This window comes from Macaca fascicularis, chromosome 19, assembly GCF_037993035.2.
Source record: "Macaca fascicularis isolate 582-1 chromosome 19, T2T-MFA8v1.1".
In the NCBI taxonomy this organism is placed as follows: Eukaryota; Metazoa; Chordata; class Mammalia; order Primates; family Cercopithecidae; genus Macaca; species Macaca fascicularis.
In genome coordinates, this window is record NC_088393.1 from 17,644,453 (window position 1) to 17,666,286 (window position 21,834).

The window sequence follows — 21,834 nt, forward strand, 5'->3', positions numbered from 1 at the left end:
TTTCACCATGTTGGCCAGGCTGGTCTCGAACTCCTGACCTCAGGTGCTTCGCCTGCCTCGGCCTCCCAAAGTGCTGGGACCGTGCCCCACTGCCTGGCTAATTTTTAAAAAATTTTTCATAGAGACAGGGTTTCGCCATGTTGCCCAGGCTGGTCTCAAACTCCTGGGCTCAAGTCATCTGCCTTCCTCAGCCTCCCAAAGTGCTGAGGTTACAGACGTGAGCCACCGTGCCTGGCAGAGGTCTTGGTTTTGAAAGCTGAGTCTGAGGGCGTTGGGATGGTGTGGGGTTGGGCCACAGAGCTAGCAGAGACTCTGGGCTATGGAGGGTCCGCCTGCCCCAGATAGACCCTCGGGCCTGGGCAGCCCATCTCTCCCAAGGACGGACAGTGTCAGGGTGGGCTCCCATCCTACACAAGGAGTGGCTGACCCGGCCCAGGCACAGCACGGCCACCCAGCTGTGTCTCCCAGCTCTCGGAAGTGTCTGCACCACAGGGATGGTGCTGTAGGGTCCATGTGGTCACAGGGCAGGTGGTCAGGAAATACACAGTTGACCACGGTCAGTAGTGCTGGGTTGGGCTGAATGCCCTGGAAGCTCCCAGCCCAGCTGGGGAGTCCCAGTCCCCAGGGTTGGTGTGACCTGGGCAGGCCTGCGGTGTCCGTCTGTGAATGACTGAGATGGTGGGACTTCAGCTGCCAAGGCCAGGGGCCAGAGTGGGAGCAGGGGGCACCCCCGCCCTTCCCCTAGGCCTGTCTAGACCTCTCCGGCCCCCAGTTTCTGCTTTGAGTGGCTGGGGGCTCTCTTGCCTGTGCTGTCTGCCCATGGGTCTGCAGGGCTGCTGGGCAGGCACCTCCTTCCCCTCGCCTGCCTCAGCTCCCTCCGATGGGGTCTCAGGGCTGTGTCCCAGCTCGCCTCCCTGTGGCCTCCCCCTAGAACTCCTGGGTCTGTCAGGACATGCCCCACCTGGCACACACACCCTGTGTGACTCCCACTGCCTGTGGGAGGACGCCGGGCCCCTGAGCCAGCCTCTGCTTTCCCCTCCTGCCTTTGGGGTGCCTCGTACCGCACTGTTCCCCCAGACTGCCTTCCACTTTCTCTGCCTTTGCACAGGCTGTTCTCCTGCCTCCAGTGAACTCTGACTTCTCCACAGCCTCCTGAAGGGCCCCTTGCTCACAATGGCCCCAGCCAGGCCCTCTGACCCAGCCCTCCTGCATGGCCACGTTGGTCTCTGAGCCTTAAGCCTTTGGATGTGTACACATTTGTCCTCTTCTTCCTGACAAACCTGAGGGTCTGAGAGGCCACATTCCTGTTCCTGAGTCATACGACAGAGTCCCAGTGACTTGGGTCTGATGTCCGTCCCACAGTGGGACATCCCTGCTGCATCCCAATGCCACCCGTGTCCTGGGGATACCCAAATGTGCCGTTCTCTCAGCATCGCAACTCGGGGACTGCAGGAGGCTCAGGTGCCAGGTGCCTTCCGATGTTCATGCCACAAGCTCTTCCCACTGTCTCTGGCTCCCCAGACAATGTTCCAGGAGGTGGGTGTGCCAGAAGGGGGCGCGTCTTGCAAACCACTCTGTCCTCATTGAGAAGGAGTCTTACTCAGGACTGGGGCCTGTGCACACATTGCCGCCTCTTTTCAGCACTTAGAGATTCCTTCCTTTGTCTAGTGGCTGAAGCCAGGGCTGAAGTTGGCCTCCAAATCTGGGCCGTCTCAGAGGCGGAGTTTTCCATCTGTGGCCGAGACCCAGTTTTTGGGAGGAGGCCCCCAAGGGTCAAGCCAGCCTGTACCAGGATGGGGGGAGGGGGTGCCCAATCCAGGCCCCAGCCACCCAGACTCCCCCACCCCCACTCCCTTTTCCACTGCTCTGACCTCGGGCACTGTTGAAATAGAGTTTTTATTGCATTTCTGCCGTTTTACAAAAATATGACAAAATAAATTAAAAACAAATAAATAATCGCCTATTGTGTGTGTGTGTGTGTGTGTGTGTGTTTTCTGTTGGTTTTATGGGTTTCCTTCCATTTGGAAAGGAAAACGGCAGATGGGGGGCGCCGGCCAATACTGGGGTCCGTTGGGGGCTGAAGGCGTCTTGTATTTTGGGGACCGGCCGCCCCTGTGAATGACTGATATTGCATATGAGAAGAGAAGGCAGGGCGGGCAGAGCTAATGCCAGCCGCTGGGCCAGCACACGGCCTGGGGGCTGGGGCTGGGGCTAGGGGAGGGCGCCGGGGTCTCGAGGGGCTCCGAGGTGGGCGGCAGCGGTGGTGGCGGGAGGCTGTAAAAGCTGGCATCCCCTGGCAGAGGCTGGGGGGCGGGTGGGGGCCCGGCCATGGCACAGGGCGGGCACTCGGCAGCAGCCAGGGCCTGGCGGGGGACGGCACCCTCACCCCCGCAGCCCCAGGGCCCGTCCCACTGCCAGCAGCCGGCGGGCGGTGTCGGGGGCCGGGGCAGCGGCATTGGCGGCGGCGGTGCGGGGCTCCGGCTGCGGCGGGTGCGGAGGGCAGGGGCGCCCACGGGGGCCAGCGCTGTCCCTGCGGAGGTGAGAGGGGCCGTTCCGGGGGGATGCCGCCCCCGCCGGACCCCGCCGGGCTGGCAACCCTGCCCACACTCCCTCCCGGGCTTCCAGGCACATAAAGGCCTTATTGCTTCTGATCAGAGACTGAGGTGGGGCGGCCCCCTGGGCGGCTTCCGATGCATACCCTGCCTCTGGGCACGGCCCCTCCAGGTCACAAGGGGAGGACAGTTTGAGGAAGTCCCTCTGGCTTCTGACCTATGGCCCTTGTGCTGCAGCTGCCACTTGTTGGGCTCCCTGGGGAGGGGGTTGCTAGAGCCCAGGCTGGGATTGGGGCAGGGGAGGTGGCGGGGGTGGGAGGGTAGGGGTGAGGCCTGCACCTCTGCTCAGCACATGTGGGAGCTCCCTGGGTGGGCAGCCAGCCCCAGCCCCACCTCCGAGGAAGTGCTTCCTGAACAGCTGGGCTGCAGGGTGTGGATTTGCATAGAGGCCTGGGGGGTCAAGTCCCCCCCAGAGTGAGCTGGAGCAGAAGGGTGGGCTGGATGGGAAGTGGGCCTCCCTCATCGCTCCTGGCAGGGGAGCATGGTGGGGGGTCCCTGGGTGCAGTCGGCTTTGGCATCCCTCCCTGGGGAGGGTCAGGCACGGGGCTCTAGGCTAACAAAGGCCCTGGAGATACGAAGCAGGCTTTAACTGAGAGGCTGCATGTACCACTGACCCAGGTCCCTGCCAGGACCCAAGATCGGGCCTCCTCTGTCCCCTTCAGCCCGTCTCCCCAGGCCTGGCCACCCTACCCTACCCCCAAAGCCAGCCCGGCGTCCCCACCCCCGAGTTAAAGCTTGTGACCTGAGCCTTCCTCTTCGGGCCGGGAGGCTTCCAGCTCCTCAGCCATGGCCTCGTCCACCGGCCCACTCCTCTGAACCCGGCTGCCGCCACTGCTGGGGGTCCCATCTGGTCGGGCCTGCCCGCCCGCCCCGTTGGACCCAGGCTCAGCCCGGGTGCCACCAAAGGGGAAGAGCTTGCCGGCGTGGAAGGCTTTGGGCGGCGAGTGGCTGCGCTCAGAGTCCCGCCGGGTCTCGGGTGACTTGAGGAACTTGAAGCTGAGAAAGGCGGGCAGGCGGGTGTCGCCGCCCGTGGGTGACTGGGCAGGGGGAGGCCGGGCGGTGGCTCCGGCCCCTGCAGTGGCCAGTGAGGATGTGGCCCCCGATGAGAGGAATTTGCCCTGCAGTGGGATGATCTGCTTCAACTTCATGACGTTGTTGGGTGCCAGCAGGGACCCTGGGCGCTTGGGCCGCTCAGGCCCATGGCCACCCGCAGTGCTGCCCTTGGCCTTGGCAGAGGCCTTCTCGGAGGAGGTGGCGGGGTCCAGCCCAGAGCCCTCAGCCCTCGCCTCCTCCCGGCCACCAGAATCATGCTCCCGCCGGGCATGGTGCTCTGCATGGCGCTGTCGCTCCTCCTCCTCCCGTCGCCTGCGCTGCTGCTGCTGGTAGCGATGCTGGGCCTGGCGCTCGTGTCTCTGCAGGTAGAGCCAAGCCATTACACGACTAAGAAGAAAGGGTGTTAGCAGGTGCCAGCCAAGGCTGGTGCATGCCAGGGCTCTCTGCAAAAGTCAGGGAGACTTAAATGCTTATTAGTTTCCAACTGTATCCCTGCACCCACAATGGGGGCTTCCTGCAGAAGTGGGAGAGATCCAATCATTTATTGGGTGCCAATTGCATTCCCAGGTACATGATGGGCCTCTCTGTGGAAGTCAGGGAGGCTTAAATGCTTATTGGGGCCAGGCGCAGTGGCTCACGCCTGTAATCCCAGCACTTTGGGAGGCCGAGGTGGGCAGATCACTTGAGGCCAGGAGTTCGAGACCAGCCTGGCCAACATGGCAAAACCCCGTCTCTACCAAAAATATAAAAATTAACAGCGTGGTTGTGCATGCCTGTAATCCCAGCTATTTATGAGGCTGAGGCAGGGGAATCGCTTGAACCCAGGAGACAGAGGTTGCAGTGAACTGAGATCATGCCATTGCACTCCAGCCTGGGGACAAAGTGAGACTCTGTCTCAAAAAAAGAAAAAAAAACAAAGCTTATTGGGTGCCAACTGCATCTCCGGGCCCACACTGAGATTCTCTGGGGAACTGGAGATTCCGAGGCTTATTGGGTGCAACTGAATGACTCCCTGGACCCATGCCGGTACTTTCTGGGAATTGAAAAGAAAACAAACATTCACTGGCCATCAACTCTGTCCCCGGCTGTGTGCCAGACAGTGTCTTAGGAATTGGTAAAGTGGAAACCAATCTTGAGCCTCAACTGATCCCCTGCTTCCCAGAGAACAGGCAAGAGACAGAACCGTGGCTGCAGGCTGGGCGCAGTGGCTCACGCCTATAATCCCAGCACTTTGGGAGGTGGGCAGATTGCGTGAGGTCAGGAATTGGAGACCAGCCTGACCAACATGGTGAAACCCCATCTCTATTAAAAATGCAAAAATTAGCTGGGCGTGGTGGCGCGTGTCTGTAATCCCAGCTATTTGGGAGGCACGAGAATTGCATGAGAATTGCTTGAACCTGGGAGGTGGAGGTTGTGGTGAGCCGAGATTGTGCCACTATACTCCAGCCTGGATGACAGAGTGAAAGAGATTCTGTCTCAAAAAAACAAAAAAAAAAGACCGTGGCTGCAGCAGACTATACCCAGGTAGCCACGCGAGGCTCTGTCAATGTAAACTTAAAGGCATTCATGTTCAATAAAATAAAAATTCAGTTTCTTGGTCGCAGCAGTCCCACTTCAGCGTGCTCACTCATCACCTGTAGCTAAAGGCTGCAGGGACAGTGCAGACACAGGACATTGTCATCCTCGAGGAATGTTCCCTGTGCAGGCACTGGGGAGCTCCTTGGCCCATGCTATAGCTTTCTGAGGAATGCCGAAGAAGCTGGGCTTCTAGGAAGCCTCCGCTGTGTCCCTGGTCCCCTAACAGGATGCAATGGGGCAAGCTGGTGGATGACTGAAGGTTCTGAAGGGCCAGCCTGGTGCTGGATGCCACCAGGATTCCAGAAGTGACTGGAGCCGTTGTGAGCACTAGTTATTATTGCTTATTATTACTCTTTTTAGAGACAGGGTCGTGCTCCATTACCTAGGCTGGAGTACAGTGGCACTATCATGGCTCCCTGCGCCTCAAACTCCTGGGCTCAAGCAATCCTCCCACCTTGGTCTCCCAAAGCACTGGGATTATAGGAGTGAGCCACTGCACCCAGCCAGGGAGCACTAATTATTACACCCAGCTCTGTGCAGTCTCTGCATTTGCTCTCACGCTAAGGAATTGGTCACCAAGATCAGAGATCCACCAGTAGCCCCACAAGTGAGAAAACCGAGCCCAGCCTGGCCCCCCTACCTTAAAGGCCTCGCGGCGCTGGTACTCCAACTTGGCCATTTCCTCCGCCACCCAGCCCGGGATATCAGGGATGGCCACGTGGATGAGGTACTTGAGGAGCAGAGCGAAGTGCTGCAGGGGTGGTAGAGAGGAGGCTGCAGGCTGCAGACGCTGGGGCCGCCCTCCCACCTCCCAGCTGCCCCTGCCCCTGTCGCCGGCCCCACCTCGAGCACCACCACGGACACGATGGCTGCCTCCGGGCTCAGCCACGGGAAGAGGCGCTGCAGCTGCCCGCACTGGCCGATCAAGTAGCAGTTGACCACAATCGCTAGGACACCCATGGCCTCCATCACCTTCTGCAGGGTGGCAGGAGGGCTCAGGCGGGGTCCAGTCGGCCTCCCCAGACCCCAGGCTCCTCCCAGCTGCACCTGGGCTCCATCTGGGCCTCAGCTCGGAGCTCTTGGCTTCCCCCCACCTGCCACTGGCCGATGCTCTCCACGCGCTGGCCGAAGGGCCGCTGCAGCCCGGTGCACAGCTTGAAGGCGTCGCTGCGGATCTCAATGAGGTTGTTGACCAGGGCGCACAGCGCCGCCAGGGGGAAGGCGGATGAGAAGAGCACTACGTAGCCGAACTGCACGAACATCTCCTGGTAGTCCTGGAACGTGTCCTGAGAGTGGGCGGGCCTCAGACCTGGAAGCCTCTTCCCTCGGACAATCTTCCTCCCATTGAGCCCGCCTCCCTCAGATTAGCCCACATGGACCCAGGGCCTGTCCCCATCCTCGGCCAGTCCAGAGGCTTCCTCTATCTGGCTAGGCCTTCCTCTCCTGTAGCATCTCAGCATCAAGGGCCCTGTTATCACCACTCCCTCCCACCCCAACTGCCTTCACCCTCGGACGGTGTGTCCTGCCCCCTGCGAGGCCCCGCTCCCTCCTCACCTCGTACTTCTTCATACAGCTCTCCAGCTCCGCCTGGGTGAGCTGGGGCGAGTGTTCTTCCTCGGGCGGGTCAATCCAAGACGACCGGTTCTGCCGTCTCTGCCTACGGGTCGAATCGCTGTTGGAGCCGGGCTCCGGGTCCGGGCCCCCGTCGGGCCCCTGGTCTCGGCCCTCGCCCCCGGCCCGGCGGAGCAGGATGGCCGGGGGCTCCCGTTCAGGGCTGCCGGGAGCCCCCTCCGCCTCGTCGTCCTCCTCAGCCAGAGTGAACACTCCCGGCTCTAGCCCCTTCTCCACCATGGTGGGGCTCCCCTCCTCCAGGAGGGCCTCCGGGCTTGGGCCGGGCCGCCGCCGCCCCGCGCCGCGCTCAGCGAAGCTGACCTTCTTCAGCCGGAGCCCGCAGTCCAGGAGGCCCCCTTCCTCGCCCTCCTCCTCGTCCTCCTCTTCCTCCTCGTCCTCCTCCTCGTCGTCGTCCTCCTCGTCCTCCTCCTTGCTCCCTGGAGGCCCGTCCCCCTCCTCCCCACCTTCCCCCGCCCGCCGCCGCTCCACCGGCGGCGCCGCCTCCTCCTCCTCCTCTGGCGCCCCGCAGCCCCCGCTGAGGCACCTGCGACCCCCGCCCCCGCTGCCGCCGCCCCCGCCCTCATCTGCCTGGGGTTCTAGGCGGCGGGGCGCAGGGCGCCGGAGGCTCAGGAGGCCAAGCAGGGCTCGGGCCAGTTCCCAGACGGCCCGCAGGCCGAGCTCGCCGCGGCCCAGGCGCCGGTACAGGTGCGGCTGCAGGACCTCGCGCACGTTCTGGAGGAACTGGCGGGTGATCAGCAGCGTTGCCAGCATCTGGGGGCAGGAAGGGGAAGGAGAGAGGCGCGTGGGGGGCAAGCGGGGCGCCGGGATCGGGGGACTCACCCTCCCTGGGCGCCCCGCCGGAGCACCGTGCCCAGACACACGCCGAATCCGGTTCCTAACTCCGTTGCTTTGGACGCGCCTGGACGCGAGGCCCCCAGCGCTCAGCCACAAACTACAGCTTGGGAGGCGCAGCGCTCCTCACCGACCTCCCGGGCAGGCCCAGCGCGTCTCCACCCCACCGCAGGCTCGGCCGGTGCACCGGGCGGTGTGCGTCCCCAGCCGCCTGCACCTGCTTGCTGGCCTCCCCGCCACCCCAGATTCCCTCCGCGCATGCGCCCTCAGCTCGGCGCACCAGGCCCCCAGCACAGCCACGCTGCCCACCCCGGCGAGGCCCCACGGGCTCGCCACCTGCCCGTACTTTGGCCCGGGCCGCGAGCAGGAGGCCCCGGAGGGAGAGGAGGAGCAGGCGGAACCGCAGGGCCGCGAGCGGGACCAGCACCGCCCGCAGCTGCCGCTCGAGGCTCTGGGACAGGGACAGGACGAGCAGGAGCTGTGAAGGGACCGACGGACAGATGGACGGACAGATGGGGGGACGACAGGCAGAGAGAGGACGCACAGACGACGGACAACGGACGCACAGACAGGAGAGAAGGATGGAGGAGGGGAGGGAGGGGCTGGAGAGCCCTTGGACCCCTTGTGCCAGGTCTGGCCCCTCGCTGGCCGCCATGGGGGCAGGGGGGACTGCCGCTGGGGTGGGGGTCTCACCTCTTTCAAGCGCTCCATGTCCTTGAGGTAGAAACCGATGTAGAAGAGGCTCAGGTATGAGTTGACAAACTGGAACTGCAAGAAGGAGGCAGGCTGTGGTCACCCTGCACCCCCACCCCACTCCTTGGAGCCTTCCTTGCGCCCGCATACAGACCCCACAGCTTCCCTGCTGTCCCCCTGCCCGATGATGGTGACTCACCAGGACAACTTTGATGATGAGGTGCTTCTCATAGGCGCTCTCCAGCCGGTAATTTTCTAGGGGCCGAGGGGAAGAGTGAGCGGGCAGCCGCGGTACCCCCAAGGGTGGCAAGGATCCCAAGGGGCAGTGGAGACCTTCCTCCCCGAGACCCCCTGGCAGGGCGTACCCATGTCATTGAGCCAGATGGCTAGCTTCTTGTAGCCCTCGGCACTCACACTAACAATTAGGGCCAGCATGACCTTAGGCAGGAATCGGGCGAGACGGGGCAACCCCTTCACGCTCAGCACCAGCTCCTGCGGGAGAAGGGGATTCTGGGCTCATCCTGGCTGCAGGGCTCAGCCCAAGGTGGAGCTGGGCACCAAGGATAGGGTGGGTGGGGGTAGGGGGAAGGGTCACCTGCAGCTGGAAGCAGCCAAGCATGAGCAAGAAGACACAGACGAGGCACGCCAGGCACAGGGGGAGGCTCACAAGCAGCTGGAAGAGCAGCCGCTTCCAGGGCGGGTAGTAGAACTCCTCCGCCCGCGTGATGGGGCTGATGCGTCGCACGCCCTGATGGTGGGCAAGGGCCGGGCCCAGCATGAGATTAGAGGGGCCACCTCTGCCTCACGCACCCCTCCCTATCCTTGGAACTCAATTTCCCTCCATCATGTGGAGGTGACCCTCTCAGTCACCCACCTAGGGCACTGTTCCCAGTCCCTCAAATCCAACTTCCACCCCTCCCCCTGGGGAGCACACAGAGCCCACCTGGGTTTGGCATTTGCTGTTTGATGGAAAAACGCTATTCACAGCTCTCTGCCTTTGCTCCTGCAGTGCCCCCCACCATTTACCTTTGCCCTGTCTCCAAGACCCTGGACTCAGCCCCCAACTGACCCTGAACTGGGGGCGTGGCTCCTCCACAGCTTCCCCAGGTGAGTCCAGCGTCCCCCACTTGTATGCCAGCTCAGCCCCTCTCCGCTTCCATTCCTCTAGGAACAGCGTCGACCAGATCACGTTGAAGAGGGCAAAGACTACGCAGGAAACATCCCGGCTTGTCTGTGAGTGGCAGAGAAGAGTTGAGTCATTGTTTGTGCCAGTCCAGAAAGGAGGGCGCCTCTGAATCCCCCAGACCTTGCCGGGTCCCTGCCCAGTACCTGATCAGTCTCTGTGAATGTATACAGGACAGACCCGAAGACGGCTGGGTATACCATAGCCGACGTGTAGAAGCCCAGCCAGGCGAAGTACATAGCAATTTTCACACCAAAGTAATCACAGATGTCATCTGCCAGGGGACAAGTGGGTCTCAGTCACCCCCTGTCTGTCTGCTGGGACTCCCCTCCCACCCCCCAGCCCAGGCAGCACCTAGAGGCTGGTTTTCACACACGGCCTGCACCCATGACTTCATGAGGCGGTTCAGAATACGCTGCTCATGGACAGGGAACACTTGCTGGATGATCCCACGTGCTGCCAGCTCGGGGACTGTGGAAGGAGGAGCACAGGTGATCCCTGCACCTCTACCTGTGCCTAGCCTGGCTAGCCCCCTTTTGTCTGAAACCCAAGTCACAGTTTTTTTGCCTGCTCTTAAACCTCTAGAGCTCTTTCCAGGGGAAGAGTTCTAGATGGATAGAAGATCTGATTCTCCTTCAGAAATTGTAGGTGTAGGGGCAGGCAGGGAGGATGCAAAGGAACCCGGAGAGTGAGGAACCACGTTTTTTGTTTTGTTTTGTTTTGTTTTGTTTTGTTTTGAGACAGAGTCGCGCTCTGTCACCGAGGCTGGAGTGCAGTGGCGCGATCTCCGCTCACTGCAACCTCTGCCTCCCGCATTCAAGTGATACTCGTGCCTCAGCCTCCCGAGTAGCTGGGATTACAGACACCCACTACCACGCCCGGCTAATTTTTGTATTTTAGTTGAGACGGGGTTTCACCACGTTGGTCAGGCTGGTCTCAAATTCCTGACCTCAAGTGATCCACCCGCCTCGGCCTCTCAAAGTGCTGGGATTACAGGTGTGAGCCACCGCACCCGGCTTTTTTTTTTTTTTTTTTTTTTTTTTTTTTTTTTTTGAGACCGGGTCTCGCTGTGTCACCAGGCTGGAGTGCAGTGGTACCATCTCGGCTCACTGCAACCTCTGCCTCCCAGGTTTAAGCGATTCTCCTGCGTCAGTCTCCCGAGTAGCTGGGGCTACAGGAGCACACCACAAACCTCGGCTAATTTTTGTATTTTTAATACAGACGGGGGTTTCACCATATTGGCCAGCATGGTCTGGATTTCCTGACCTCGTGATACGCCCGCCTCAGCCTCCCAACGTGCTGGGATTACAGGCGTCAGCCACCGCGCTCGGTCTTATCTTTTTCTTTATTTATGTATTTATTTGCTTATTTTGAAACAGGGTCTCGCTCTGTCACCCAGGCTGGGCAGAGTGCAGTGGCGCTACCATGGCTCACTGCTAACTCGAACTCCTGGGCTCAAGTGAGGCTACCGCCTCGACCTCCCAAAGTACTGGGAGCCACTGCGCCTGTTCCCATGTTTTAAATAAAGCTCAGTTTGTGAACCCGAACGTCTGAGGAATGGTAAAAAGTTGCTGTTGGAAGGTGAACTTGGGTGGCTAGTTTCCTGGAGGGGAGTCCAACGCCCAGAGTCATACCACTCTGTAGGTGGAGTGCTGTCCATGGTCCCTGCCTCCACCTTATCCCAGACCCAGAAAGGGCCTCTCCTGGACCCCAGTCCCAGAAATAAGTCCCATTCTTTGACTAAAGCCACGCCCCCTCAGCTCCTTGGTTTCCCAACTCTTTGCCAACCCCTAACTGGTTGGACATAAGCCCCGCCCTCCTGCCATGATAAGCTGTCCTCTCAGAGCTCCACCCAACTCAGGAGATAAGCGCCACCCTTTTGCTAAGGCCACGCCCCTTTAACTTATTGGGTACATCATTCTTTGCCAACCCGTGACTGGTTGGACTAGGCCCCGCCCTCCTGCTCCGATAAGCTGTCTTTGAAGAGCTCCACCCAACTCTCTGCCTGTGATTGGTGTTGGCCCCGCCCTGCTCACTGATTGGCTGGTCCTCCAGGAAGCGCACGTTGTGGAGCGCCTCTCCCTGCTTGGCACGCAAATTCTGCAGCCAGAAGCGGATGATGCTCTGGCGTTCCTGCGAGGAAGAGGGCGTGAGCTCAGGGAACTCATAGGCACAGGATGCATGCGGGGGCCCAGAGCCGGCCTCACCTGGGAAGTGAAGAAGCGCAGCTCGCTCTCCACATTCTCATAGATAAAGTCCTCCTCGCAGGAGAAGCCGCGGGTGCCCCCGCCAAACTCGGCCTTCACTGCCTTGCGCAGACCCAGCTCGTCGGCCCCTCGGAGTAGGCTGTGAACAAGGCGGAGGAGGTAGGCTCATAGGGAGGCCCAGGCCCACCATCCTGGAGCTGAGGATGGTGCACCTGGAAGCCTTTGGAACAAACGCAGGGCAGCTGGATAGCATGGTTGGCACTTGGTAGAGCGGGGAGCCAGGTGGCAGGCTCAGCGAGAGGCCAGGGACAGGGGACTCGCCTCTCATACGTGGCGGTGACAAAGAAGGCGTAGGCACGCGTGTGGCGGTGGTGGCGGACTTGCACGATGAGCTCGGGGATGCCCACGCGGATGTGGTTCAGCAGCCATAGCAGCGTGTGGTCATCGGTCGTGTCTGCCAAGGGGCACAGGGACCGATGGCTCTTGCCACGAGGGGGCCCAAGGCCTCCTACATATTCCCGCTCTGGGAAGCCGAGCTCAGGAGAGCCGCATCTGGGCACTGGGCGGGTGGGCAGGCATGGGTACCTGGGAAGGTCATCAGCACGTCGCAGTTCTCTGTAGGCACTGTCTTCATCCACGCCTTGTGGGATACCAGGTAGCGACCCGCTTGCAGGAGCCGCTTCCCGAAAAGCTTATCTGGGGGGCAGCGTAGCAGGCCCAGGTCAGGCCACTCTAGGTTCCGAACCCAGCCTCCAGTCTTGGCCCCTCCGGCCCCCGCCAGGGCTCCTCACCACTCCACCTGGCATTCAAGGCCCCAGGAGCTCTGGGCTTGGCTTATTTTCCTCCCTCCACGTCCTTGCACCAGCCAGCCTTCCTCCAGAATGCCCATCCCCCCAGATCCTCCCTTACAAATCTTACTCATTCTTGAGGCCCAGCTCCGCCTCCAAAACCACAATCGATGGGGCGCTCACTAGCAGCCTTGAGCGCTTCACCACATTATGACAGCGCCGTCCTTGCAGCAGCCCCAGGAACTGGGTGCGGTTCTTACCCCCATTTCACAGGTGAGGAAACTGAGGCCCAGAGCGTTTAAGTCACGCGCCCAAGGTCACACAGTCGAGCTGGGATTTGAACCCAGGACCGTATGATTCTGTATTCTTCGCGGAGAGGCTCTCTCAAGCGCATCCCTGGCCCGCCGCGATCCCGCAGACCGGGCGTAGCAGGGCTCAGCCCAAGCCTGGGGCTCTCGGAGGGGCGTGTCCTAGTCTCCGCGCTGAGACCCCAGCCCAAAGCACCGTCCCAGCCCCGCCCGCCGGGCCGCAACCGCAGTGCCGGGAGGAGCCGGCCCCTAGTCCAGACACCACACCAGGTTACGTTTGACCCCGATCCTCCTCCCCGTGCAGTTGACGCGGGCTCCCCAGGCACCTGCAACCCAGTCTGGTCCAGCCGCCGCACACATACCCAGAACTCCGGACGCCGGGGCTGCAGGCTCGCCCTCCGGCGGGGGCCTCTTGCCACGCTCGCCCTCCAGGGACGTGCCCCCGGCGCCGGAGGCGGCCTCGGCCATGGCGAGGACAGGTCAGGTCAGGGGCTACGGAAGGCCCGGGCGCCGGGGGGCCGCGGGCTCATGGGGCCGGTGCCGCCGCCGAGCGCGCGGGAGGAGGAGACAAAGGCCGCGCCCGCCCGCGCCGGCCGCCGTCCTCGCTCGCCCGAGCGCTGCTTCTCGTCCCCGCCCGAGCCGAACCTCGATTCTCCTTCCCGGCCCGGTGCACGTCACTCTCGGGTTCTCAGCTGAGTTCGCCCGCCTAGCTCTTTGGTTCGCGTCTCCGCCCGTGTTGTTTTCTGGGTTTCCTTCTCGCCCGCCCACCTCGCTCTCTGCTGCTGGTCCCCGCCCGCACTGATGGTGCATTCTCCAACTTGTCCCCACCCACGCTTTCTTCTGGTCCCCGCCTCGGAGCCTCAGTTTCCCCATTTGCAAACTCCAGACCCTGGAGACCCGGTTTGGAATGTGAGATGGGCGTAATTTGACTAAGGAGGGACGTGGGAGGGGCGGGCCTGGTTGGGGAAGATTCCTGATGACAATAATTTCAACCACCCTAGTAGAGCTGTGATAGATAATTACAGCAAGACCTGCTTAGGAACTTTAGCACCATTTAGCTGCCCAGAACACTCCTCATACACTCTTCGTCCAGTTAACACCGACTCCCTTCAGGATGTAACCTCGGAGAGGATCCCATAGAGTTGTCAAGTTTAGCGAATAAAAATACAGTCCGCCTAGTTAAACGTAAATTTCAGAGAAAAGAATAAATGTGCCGGGCGCGATGGCTGACGCCTGTACTCCCAGCACTTTGGGAGGCCGAGGCGGGTGGATCACGAGGTCAGGAGATCGAGACCATCCTGGCTAACACGGTGAAACCCCGTCTCGGCCGGGCGCGGTGGCTCAAGCCTGTAATCCCAGCACTTTGGGAGGCCGAGACGGGCGGATCACGAGGTCAGGAGTTCGAGACCATCCTGGGTAACACGGTGAAACCCCGTCTCTACTAAAAAATACAAAAAAAACTAGCCGGGCGAGGTGGTGGGCGCCTGTAGTCCCGGCTACTCGGGAGGCTGAGGCAGGAGAATGGCGTAAAAACCCGGGAGGCGGAGCTTGCAGTGAGCTGAGATCCGGCCACTGCACTCCACCTGGGTGACATAGCGAGACTCTGTCTCAAAAAAAAAAAAAAAAAAAAGAAACCCCGTCTCTACTAAAAATACAAAAAATTAGCCGGGTGTGGTGGCGGGTGCCTGTAGTCCCAGCTACTCGGGAGGCTGAGGCAGGAGAATGGCGTGAACCCGGGAGGCGGAGCTTGCAGTGAGTCGAGAACTCACCACTGCCCTCCAACCTGGGCGATAGAGCGAGACTCCGTCCCCCATCCCCCCAAAAAAATGTTAGCGGGGCGGGGTGCACCTGTAATCCCAGCTACTCGGGAGGCTGAGGCAGGAGAATTGCTTCAACCTGGGAGACGGAGGTTGCAGTGAGTCGAGATCGTGCCACTATACTCCAGCCTGGGCGACAGAGCGAGACTCCGTCTCAAAACAAAAAACAAAAAACAAAAACAAACAAACAAACAAAAACAAAAAACAAAGCCTGGGCAACATAGTGAGATCCCCGTGTCTGCCAAAAAAAACCCAAAAAACAAAAAACAAACAACAACAACAAAAAAAACACACTTAAAAAATTAGCCGGGCGTGGTGGCTTGCTCCTGTCGTCCCAGCTACTCAGGAGGCTGAGGCGGGCGGATTCCTCGAGCCCAAAATTTGGAGGTTGCAAGAGCAGCGATCGCGCCACTGCACTCCAGCCTGGGCGACAGAGTGAGACCTTGTCTCAAAAATAAAATAAAATAAAATAAAATAAAATAAAATAATAAAGTAAGTAAAAATATTGAGCAGGGTGAGGTAAGGGGGTATTAGAACTCTATTCTGTCCGACAGATTTTTCTTAACACGCAAGTGCGCCGCCCGCCCGCTCTGATCCAGAACCAGAGAATCGGCCGTGCGAAGGCGCTCCCGGAGACCCCGCCCAGCCAGTGCCTGGAATTCCACCATCAGCGCTTTATTCTGAGGTTCAGTGCTGTCCTGGGTTAACCTGAAAGCAATCTCCGATGCTCCCCTTTCTGGCTTTCGGGGAGGCAGAGACTGACCGGACACTTGTCTCTGCAGGTGCAGACCTGGGCCAAAGAGAGAGAGAGAGAGAGCCAAGGAAGTCCACAGTGGAGAGAGGGCTGTGCTGAGGGTTCCAGCAAGACTTCCCGGAGAAGGGGATCTTGGAGCTAGGCCTTAAGAATGAGTTTGTCAAATGAGGAAGGGCATCCGAAGCCAAGGGAACGGCAGGAGGGAACGCTAGGGAGGGGAGAGAATCTCAAGAGTTCCGGTAAAAGCAAGTAGGACTCTTTCCAGAAGTTTGGGCAAGATTTTCCCTGGGCCAGGGCGTGGGTTCTCCAGTACTAATCCCTCCCGGTCACTGAGATGCTCTGCGTTTCCAGTCTGAACCTGAACGTAAAGAGGTGTAGTCCCTCCTTTCTTGAACTGAAAAAGTGAGCGCACATCGGTCCTTGCCACGCCTAAGGCTGCGGAGTGATCAGATGGAAAATGCGGAACTCAAAACCTCCCCTCGCTGTAATTTGCACTGCCCTGTGCCAAGCTCGCTCTGTCCTTTCTTCCATTCCTTATTCCTATTGTCAGTCTCGCTGCGCTAGGACCCTAAAAATTCGGTCTCATGTTGCCCGGGGAACAACATTTCGCTACACCCACCTCCATAGAGCCCCCGCCTCCCTCTCTACCTTGCACCAGCCAATGGAAGCGAAGATCTTCAGACGGTGGGCGGGACGTATCCTAAGGTACCCAATGATGATCGAGAATAGTTGAGCACTTTACTAGCCACGCCACGGAGTGGACGGGGCCTCCTGCCCAGACTTGAAGCCACACAGGCAGGTCTGGCAGGGAGGTCTCAGGTTGTAAATCCATGTGGCGGGGGCTTTGGACCCTGGCGGCCCAAGCGGCACGTGGGCCTCGCAGGTGGGGCTACAAGGGAAGGGGTGTGACAGCTTGGGGTGCTACTTGGACCTCAGACCCACTCCCAGGGTTTTAGTGGCCCAATTCCCTGCGGCAGAGCAATCATTCGCGTTCTTCCGTGCCTAAATCGTCCATTCGCCTTGCCGCAGAGCCCACATCTGGGTCTCCTTCTGGCCTCACAGTCCCTAATCCGGTCACCCTTCGGCCTTCAGAACATCCAATTTATGCATCCCCCAGCCGCAGAACCCCCCGCAACTGGGGCATCTCGCGATCATCAAGCCCTTGGTTTACTTGACACTGAGACTGAGTCTCCCAGATGCGCTGATTCGCCTCCCCTCCGGTTCCAGACTGTGCACGCGCCGGAGCAGCGGCGCAGCAGCCCCCGGCTCCGGCGCCACCATCTTCGCGCTAAGCTCTGGCCAAGGCCGCTGCGGCATCGCGGTGATCCGGACCAGCGGCCCCTCCAGCGGCCACGCCCTCCGGATTCTCACGGCAGCCCGAGACCTGCCCCCTGCTCGCCACGCCAGCCTGCGCCTCCTCAGCGACCCCCGCTCCGGGGAGCCTCTGGACCGCGCACTGGTCCTCTGGTTCCCAGGTGAGGGTCCCCAGATTCCGAGCCTCCTGTAGGCCCCATGACTCAGTTTCCCCCTTCTAAGAGTTTGCACTGGCTGTGCTGTCCTCCTGACTGTCAGCTCTCTGCCACATTAGGTCCCCGGAGTTTCACCGGTGAGGACTGCGTGGAGTTCCACGTGCACGGAGGCCCGGCAGTGGTGAGCGGCGTCCTGCAGGCCTTGGGTGAGTTGCAGCCTTGGGTGAGATGGTTGGTCCTCCCGATGGGCCTGGGTGGGGACCAGGGGGCGTCAGACTGGGACCTTCCTGCAGGCAGCGTGCCAGGGCTTCGACCTGCGGAGGCAGGCGAGTTCACCAGGCGGGCGTTTGCCAATGGGAAGCTGAACCTGACCGAAGTGGAGGGGCTGGCGGACCTTATCCACGCAGAAACCGAGGCGCAGCGGCGGCAGGCCCTCAGGCAGCTGGACGGGGAGCTGGGCCACCTCTGCCGTGGCTGGGCCGAGACCCTCACCAAAGCAAGTTCCCCATTTGTCCATACTCTCTCTCAGAGACCCCATCTGTGCAACCCTTGCATGAGACCCCCCCCTCAATCCCTCATCCATTCCCTGCGTGAAATCTTCCGGCCTATAAGCCGCCAATCTGGCCCCTGAAGTCGGGCTGGATAAATTGGGTGTGGGAAGGTGGGTTTCTGGGTGCACACACCACCTCTGGTCTCCCTGTCCCGCCAGGCTTTGGCCCACGTGGAGGCCTATATCGATTTTGGCGAGGATGACAACCTGGAGGAGGGGGTCCTGGAGCAAGGTGGGTCTACCTAGTGGTGGGGGAGGAAGACACCTGTATCAGCCCTCAAAGGCTCCCCTCACTGTCTCTCTTTGCCTGCCTTCTCTCACCCACAGCGGACATTGAAGTACGGGCACTGGAGGTGGCCCTGGGTGCACATCTACGAGATGCCAGGCGCGGGCAGAGACTCCGCTCAGGGGCACACGTAGTGGTCACTGGACCCCCCAATGCCGGCAAGAGCAGCCTAGTGAACCTGCTCAGTGAGTGGGAGGGGGAGGGGGCGGGGCCTAGTGCCAGGGGCGGGGTCAGGAGCTGGGTAATTGAATTGTTCTGGTCTAAAGCGCCCTCCAGACACCGGGTAGAACGTGGGGAAGAAGCTCCCTTGTCTCCACCCTCTCCTCTTCTTTTGACCCTCCCCCAGGTCGGAAACCTGTGTCCATCGTGTCCCCAGAGCCAGGGACCACCCGTGACGTCCTGGAGACCCCCGTCGACCTGGCCGGATTTCCTGTGCTGCTGAGCGACACGGCTGGGTTGCGGGAGGGCGTGGGGCCGGTGGAGCAGGAGGGCGTTCGGCGCGCCCGGGAGAGGTGGGCGGACAGGGTGGTGATGGGAGGGGAACGCAGGGCCCTTTCTCTGCCTTTTCTCCCTGCTGCGTTTATTTTTCATTCTTCCTGAATCTCAGAGAACCTGCTATGCCCTTTCAAACAGTGATCTCAGTGATTTGGTTCTTTTTTTTTTTTTTCTTTTCGGAGACCGAGTCTTGCTCTGTTGCCCAGGCTGGAGTGCAGTGGCGCGATCTCAGCTCACTGCAAGCTCCGTCTTCCGGGTTCAAGCAATTCTCCAGCCTCCCAAGTAGCTGGGATTACAGGCGGGAGCGACCACGCCCAGCTGTTTTTTTGTATTTTTAGTAGAGATGGGGTTTCACTATGTTGGCCAAGTTGGTCTCTAACTCCTGAGCTTCAGGTGACCCACCTGCCTTGGCCTCCCAAAGTGTTGGGATTACAGGCATAAGCCACCGCACCTGGCCTGTTTTTGTTGTTGTTGTTGTTGTTGTTGTTGTTGTTGTTTGAGACGGAATTTCGCTCTTGTTGCCCAGGCTGGAGTGTGCAGTGGTACGAGCTCGGCTCACTGCAACCTCCGCCTCCCGGATTCAAGCGATTCTTCTGCCTCGGCCTCCCGAGTAGCTGGGATTAGAGGCGCCCACCACAATGCCAGGCTAATTTTTTTTTTTTTTTTTTGAGACGGAGTCTCGCTCTGTCGCCCAGGCTGGAGTGCAGTGGCCGGATCTCAGCTCACAGCAAGCTCCGCCTCCCGGGTTCATGCCATTCTCCTGCCTCAGCCTCCCGAGTAGCTGGGACTACAGGCGCCGCCACCTCGCCCGGCTAGTTTTTTGTATTTTTTTTAGTAGAGATGGGGTTTCGCCATGTTAGCCAGGATGGTCTCCATCTCCTGACCTCGTGATCCACCCGTCTCGGCCTCCTAAAGTGCTGGGATTACAGGTTTGAGCCACCGCGCCCGGCCCCCAGGCTAATTTTTTGTATATTTAGTAGAGACGGGGTTTCACCATGTTGGCCAGGCTGGTCTCGAACTCCTGACCTCAGGTGACCCACCTGCCTTGGCCTCTCAAAGTGCTGGGATTACAGGCGTTAGCCACTGTGCCCGGGCAGTAATTTGGTTCTGATTAAATCCTGCCCCCGGCCCTGCGGACGTGTTTCTCATCCCTAAGCGCTCCACCCAGCCCTCACGTTCTGCCCCGCCCCGTCGTGCTCTGTCCCGCCCTGGCGCTCCGCTCTGCCCCTCGTGGTCTACCCCATCCCCTGTGCTCTGCCCAGCCCCTACATTCTGCCGCGCCCCTCGTGCTCCACCTCGTCCCCTGTGGTGTGTCTGGCCCTTCTTGCTCTGCCCCGCCACTCATGGTCGCCCCACTCCAGTGCTATACCCGGCCCCTTTTGCTCAGCCCCAACCCCTGTGCTGTGCCCTGCCCCTCTTGCTCTGCTCTTCCCTCTGCACTGTGCTCCGCCTCTCTTGCTCTGCCCCGCCCCCTGTGCTGTGCCCCGCCCCTCCTGCCCTGCCCCACCCCCTGCAGTGTACCCAGCCCCTCCCGCTCTGCCCTGCCCCCTGCACTGTGTCCCACCCTTCTTGCTCTGCCCTTACCCCCTGTGCTGTGCCCCACCCCTCCTGCACCGTGTCCCGCTCCTCTTGCTTTGCCCTGCCCCCTGCACTGTGTCCCACCCCTCCTGCTCTGTCCCAGCCCTTGCTCTACCCCGCCCCCTGCACCGTGTCCCGCTCCTCTTGCTCTGCCCTGCCCCTTGCACTGTGCCCCGCCTCTCTTGCTCTGTCCCACCCTCTGTGCTCGGCTTGGACCCCCAACACTCTGCCAGTCCCCTGGTACTCTACTCCTACCCTCCCCACCTCAAGCTTTACCGCTCCCTCCGTGCTCTGCCTGGCCCTTCTCACTGTCCCTCTCTACCCAGTGCCTTCTTCAGTTGCTCAACTGGACTCCCGCTCAGTTGACCTTGCTCCCCCAGGCTGGAGCAGGCGGACCTCATTCTGGCCATGCTGGACGCCTCTGACCTGGCCTCTCCCTCCAGTTGCAACTTCCTGGCCACCGTCGTAGCCTCTGTGGGAGCCCAGAGCCCCAGTGACAGCAGCCAGCGCCTCCTCCTGGTGCTGAACAAGTCGGACCTGCTGTCCCCAGAGGGCCCAGGTCCGCGTCCTGACCTGCCCCCGCACCTGTTGCTGTCCTGTCTGACGGGAGAGGGTCTGGACGGCCTCCTGGAGGCGCTGAGGAAGGAGCTAGCTGCAGTGTGAGCCCCCCCTCCCACTCCCAGCCTCCCCTGATCCACAGTTCAAGTGTGGGCTGGCCCACTGGCTTTGGGCGCGTGCCTGTCCCTCAACTTCAATTTCTGTACCTACAAAATGGGTGCAACCATTTCCCCTTCAAGGGATGGTTGTAAAAGGTTAGGAGGGACCATGTCTCTTGTCTCTTCCAGGTGTGGGGACCCGTCCACCGGTTCCCCGCTCCTGACCCGCGCAAGGCACCAGCACCACCTCCAGGGTTGCCTGGATGCCCTCAGTCACTACAAGCCGTCAAAAGACCTGGCCCTGGCGGCAGAGGCGCTGCGGGTGGCCCGGGGTCACCTGACCCGGCTCACAGGTGGAGGGGGTACCGAGGAGATCCTGGACATCATCTTCCGGGACTTCTGCGTGGGCAAGTGACGGGATCCAGGGAAGTCGCACCCAAGTTGCGCGGAGACCCAGGAGACCCGGGGGATCTGGAAACAGTTTAGCCCAATCGGGATTCTCTTTCACCTGGGAAAGAACTTGATTCTCAAACAATGAAGCAACACAGCTGAGAGGTAGTGAGCTCCCTGCAGGGGCTCCCTGGAGATTCAGGCCCTGGAATGGGGCTGAATGGAGGTCCCGTTGGACCCTGGATGCTGGGGCATCCGTGTTGGGATGGAGACAGGAGGATCTCCGGATATTTGTTTCATGGTTTTCAATTTATTTTGCAAATACCAAAGGAATGTAAAAAAAAAAAAAAAAAACTCAGGTGCTGAAGTAGTTCCCTCCCTCCTTCCCTCCCTCCCTCCCTCCCTCCCTTCCCTCCCTCCTTCCCTCCCTCCCTTCCCTCCCTCCCTCCCTCCCTCCTTCCTTCCCTCCCTCCCTCCCTTCCTTCCTGGCGTGCAGTGGTGCATCTCACTGCAACCTCCACCTGCCGGACTCAATCAATTCTCCTGCCTCAGCTTCCTGAGTAGCTGGTATTACAGGCATGTGCCAGCATGCCTGGCTAGTTTTTGGTTTTGTTGTTGTTGTTGTTGTTTATTTTTATTTTTTTTTTGTTTGTTTTTTTGAGACAGAGACTCACTCTGTCGTCCAGGCTGAAGTGCAGTGGTGCGACCTCGGCTCACTGCAACCTCTGCCTCCCAGGTTCAAGTGATTCTCCTGCCTCAGCCTCCTGAGTAGCTGGGACTACAGGTGCGGGCCACCACGGCCGGCTAATTTTTGAGTTTTTAGTAGAGACGAGGTTTCATCATGTTGACCAGGCTGGTCTTGAACTCCTTGACCTCAGGTAATCTGCCCACCTCGGCCTCCCAACGTACTGGGATCACAGGCGTGAGCTACCACGACTGGCCCCAGAAGTATTT

The 21,834-nt window shown here is 60.4% G+C and overlaps 2 protein-coding genes across 6 annotated transcripts; one reads left to right on the plus strand and one right to left on the minus strand.

Moving 5' to 3' along the window:
* Positions 1-1,877: 1,877 nt before the first annotated feature.
* Positions 1,878-13,511, minus strand: ANO8 (anoctamin 8). 4 transcript variants are annotated; one of them, XM_045380751.2, is made up of 19 exons: positions 13,248-13,511; positions 12,375-12,485; positions 12,111-12,243; positions 11,790-11,928; positions 11,619-11,715; positions 9,937-10,053; positions 9,729-9,856; positions 9,469-9,630; positions 8,995-9,147; positions 8,765-8,891; positions 8,599-8,654; positions 8,400-8,474; positions 8,053-8,184; positions 6,798-7,625; positions 6,338-6,529; positions 6,087-6,218; positions 5,884-5,994; positions 3,355-4,024; positions 1,878-2,530 (listed from the first exon to the last, which is right to left on the minus strand). In XM_045380751.2, the coding sequence occupies exons 1-19, from the start codon at positions 13,351-13,353 to the stop codon at positions 2,163-2,165; spliced, it is 3,837 nt and encodes a 1,278-aa protein (XP_045236686.2). In that variant the 5' UTR covers positions 13,354-13,511; the 3' UTR covers positions 1,878-2,162. The 4 variants fall into 4 exon arrangements, 3 of the variants coding, with proteins under 3 accessions (XP_045236686.2, XP_045236687.2, XP_065391245.1); XR_012428542.1 differs by lacking the exon at positions 1,878-2,530 and having other exon boundaries at positions 6,798-6,900; positions 7,176-7,625; XM_045380752.2 differs by lacking the exon at positions 8,053-8,184.
* Positions 13,512-15,350: 1,839 nt separating this feature from the next.
* On the plus strand, positions 15,351-21,834 carry GTPBP3 (GTP binding protein 3, mitochondrial). 2 transcript variants are annotated; one of them, XM_045380754.3, is made up of 9 exons: positions 15,351-16,161; positions 16,684-16,931; positions 17,045-17,131; positions 17,219-17,421; positions 17,635-17,707; positions 17,803-17,946; positions 18,108-18,273; positions 20,215-20,493; positions 20,680-21,834. In XM_045380754.3, exons 1-9 carry the CDS (start codon positions 15,914-15,916, stop codon positions 20,903-20,905), a joined length of 1,674 nt encoding a protein of 557 aa, XP_045236689.2. In that variant the 5' UTR covers positions 15,351-15,913; the 3' UTR covers positions 20,906-21,834. The 2 variants fall into 2 exon arrangements, with proteins under 2 accessions (XP_045236689.2, XP_005588435.3); XM_005588378.5 differs by lacking the exon at positions 15,351-16,161 and adding an exon at positions 16,220-16,339.